General features: G+C 34.1%; 1 protein-coding gene across 1 annotated transcript; it reads left to right on the top strand.

The window, feature by feature from the left end:
* Positions 1-2,961: 2,961 nt before the first annotated feature.
* Positions 2,962-3,438, top strand: LOC109807001 (uncharacterized). Its single transcript, XM_020369528.2, has one exon. The coding sequence runs from the start codon at positions 2,962-2,964 to the stop codon at positions 3,436-3,438; it is 477 nt and encodes a 158-aa protein (XP_020225117.2).
* Positions 3,439-3,707: the final 269 nt, after the last annotated feature.

The raw sequence follows: 3,707 nt of genomic DNA, 5'->3' as shown, positions 1-3,707 counted from the left end.
TTGATTAAGTAAAAAAATGAATCATTAGAACTTTCATACCTACCTTTGAGAGTGAATGATAAAAAAAATTTAAGTGTAAAATTAGCTTACCTTAAAATCTAACTTAATTCTAAAATAATTAATATTTCAAATTAAAAAAATTTCATGTCTATAAAATTAATGATGATTTAAATGTTGAGGTGGTCTATTTTAATAAAAATAATAATAGTATTTAAAAAATAATTTAAAGGATTAAAATTAAAAAAAATGTGATTAAAATTAAATAGAGTAATTTTCAAAGGATAAAAAAGATATTTAAACTTTATGTATATATCGTGTTTGGACACGCATTATGAACTTACCTTGGCAGCTATTTTCACGTCAAATATTAAAAAAAAATCGTTAAAGTCAGATATAATAACTAGGCTTAATTGCAGTTCTCGTCTTCTTAATTTAGTGTACCAACAATTTGGATCTTCGAAATTTTAATCGCTCAATTTTATCCACAAAATTAAAAGTAACAAATTTTACTCCTAATATTAATTTCTCTTTCAATTTCTAACAGATGTTAATTAATGACATGGGGAATCTAGTGAGATTTTTTTTTTTTAATGTGGACAATTTGTATCACTTAAAAATCTAATATGACACTAATTAAATTTTTTTATGCCAAACTAATATTGTGTAACAGAGAAATAATAAATAGAGAACCATATAATGAAAACACATGAAAAGAAAAAAAATAATTAGTCTTCGTCATATTTCTGCAAACAAGAATTGCTGAATATTCTTTTCTTTTATTCAATTGTGAGTTAATTAAAGTGACGAAGTGATTAAAGGGATTGATAGACCATTGTACGAATATTGTCTTATTTTTACTGTGCGATTTAATTTGGCTTATAAAAAAAATAATTAGTGTCGTGTAAGTGTTAGACGCTTATGTGGTACAAGTTGTATAGGTTGAAAAAAAAATCATCTTATTATATTTGTCATGTCATTAACATCTTTTACAAATTGGATGAAAAGTTAATGGTAGTAGAATTAAAATTGCGTATTTATTAAAATTACGGATTAAATTTGAACAAATAAAAGGACCAAAATTTTCCCTGCACTTAATTAATTAGGAAGAGTAAACTGTAATTAAGTATAATAACTAAAAAAATCGCAATTATTTTTTTATAAATAAAAATTAATTTTTAAAAAGATAATAAAAGAAATTTTTTATAAATTAATTTTTATATAATTAATTATTTTCTTTTTTAAAATTATTTTTTTCTTATTTATTTTTCTTTCTAGAAGTGTATATAAAATAAATTATTTGAACAAACACAATGTTCAAACATGCATTTAGATATAGATTATAGTGATGTACATGTCTTCATTAGATGTAGAACCATAGCATTAGACAACATTTTATATCTTCATAAACTCTTCCCCTTCAAATGCAAAGCGAGATCATATATTTTACTATTTGTAGTGTAACTACGTTTGGTTTATTGGTATTAGTAGTGTTTTAAAAATCAGATCGAACCGATCAGTCAGACCAGTTGAACCGAGAATTGGTGGTTCAGTCGGTCCAAATCTTAAGTTAGATCGGTTATGCATTTGACCTGTTTTAAATTAGATTGAACCAATCAATTTTTCGGTTCGACCAGTAAACTGGCGGGTCAAACCGGTTCAATTACAAATTTTTTTTATTTTTTTAAGGAACCGCAAACCACAAAAATAATAATGAGAATTGAATCTTTTAATGGAAAAGCAAAAAGTCTTATTAAACATCTTGTTCTAATGTATTTATTTGTAATATATGCAACTTAAATAACTTTTATAGTATATTATTAATTTTAAATTATATATTTAATGATATAATATCTATGTAGATATTAATATTTTGTGATATCAATTGCAAGCATATTATATATGTACATATTATTTATATTTTTAATTTGTATTAATATATAGTTTAACATGTAATTTTTTGTAATGTATTTCTTTATACAAAATAAAAATAAAGATAATTTTAAATAAGATGGTGTACCGTCTCGGTATGTTTCCGATACGGTCAAGGGAGGAGTCGGAATACGGCCGACCTGGTTTTTGGCCCATGCGTAGGAGCAATCAGAATTTAACCTGATACCCCCCCAACGATGGTGATCTCGGTAAAAGCCCGATCCCATATCGGTCACGCTGGTGAACTCGGCCTGGTTGGCATCGGCCAGGATGGACTCGGCCTGGTTGGCATCGGCCAGGATGGACTCGGCCTGGTTGGTATCGGCCAGTATGGACTCGGCCTGGATGGTATCGGCCAGTATCCAAACAAGCCTCACTTTTCACGTTGATCCGAGAATTAAGGATAGAAATCTTACTTCTAATAATCAAATGTTCTCTATGAAAACGGTTAAGGAAATCCCCTCATTCTCGGGGCCCATGAGGCTCGCAAACAAGAAAATATAAAACCTAAAACCCTAGAGTTAAAACGGCAGATTACACTCTTGAATGTTCTGGCTTTGAGGCTTGACCTAGGAAGAAACCCTAGTCCACCCTTTGGCCGGAACATTTTGGCGCCTACCATGGGGCTACGGTAAAACTTTTCCTGCGCCCCAAATCATATAGAAGAACCTGCACTTTACCATGGCGAGAGGCGGCACATCGAACAACGACCCACAACACCCTACCATGGAGGAGATGATGGCATTGATCAATGGCTTGAGAGAGGAGAATGCACGATCCAGAGAAAGGGAGGAGGCCATCCAGCGAGAAAACGAGGAGATCAGGAGGCGAGCGGATGAGATGCAGGCTATGATAATGGTCAATACCCGAACGGCGGAGGAAGATGTCATGATGGAAGTTCCTAGGGATTTCCGACCTTTCTCGGAGGCTATAGAGACCGAGATCATCCTGAGGGATCATCGGGTCCCCCAGGTGGAACCTTTTGACGGAACCTAGGATCCTAGTCAACACTTGACGGATTTCCGAGCACAAATGCTGATTTGTGGTGGGAGCATGGAAATTCGCTGCAAGCTGTTCATGGGCACGCTCAAAAAAGTAGCCCTTGATTGGTTTAGTGGTCTTCCTGACCGATCAATCACCGACTTCGACGTCTTTAGTCGGCTTTTCATGGCGCAGTTCGCAGCCAACAAAAAGAAATCGCCGATCACGTCAGACTTGTTTGATCTCAAACAACAACGCGAGGAGTTGTTGAAAGATTTTTTGCAAAGGTTCAACGAGGTTGCTTTAAGGATAGCGTCTTTGGATAAAAGGATGGCGGTCATTGCGTTTCAAAAGGGGTTAAGGTCTGGTGCTTTCGACATCGCGCTAGAGAGAGCAAATTACCAAACGATGTCAGAGGTGAGAGCTTTCGCCCTAAGTCACATCAAGACGGAGGAAGGACAAATCAACAAAAGGGCAGCTGAAAGCCAAGAAGCTGGGGTCATCCCAAGAGATTTTTATTCCTTATAAAAATGTGAAAGACTAACCAATAATTCCCATTTTATTAAATACCATCTCTTTTATCTTTCCATGATCGACAGGTGTGTTGTTTTAAAGGTACCAAACTCGTGATTGATCGGTAAAAATCCGACTGGGCGAGTATAAATAACTCGAAGACCAAACTCGTGATTGATCGGTAAAAATCCGACTAGGCGAGTATAAATAACTCAAAGACCAAACTCGTGATTGATCGGTAAAAATCCAACTGGGCGAGTATAAATAACTTGAAGACCAAACCC

This window comes from Cajanus cajan, chromosome 1, assembly GCF_000230855.2.
Source record: "Cajanus cajan strain Asha chromosome 1, NIPB_CcT2T_4, whole genome shotgun sequence".
Lineage (NCBI taxonomy): Eukaryota > Viridiplantae > Streptophyta > Magnoliopsida > Fabales > Fabaceae > Cajanus > Cajanus cajan.
Note: the sequence above shows the minus strand (reverse complement) of the source record. Positions and strands in the feature narration are given on the sequence as shown.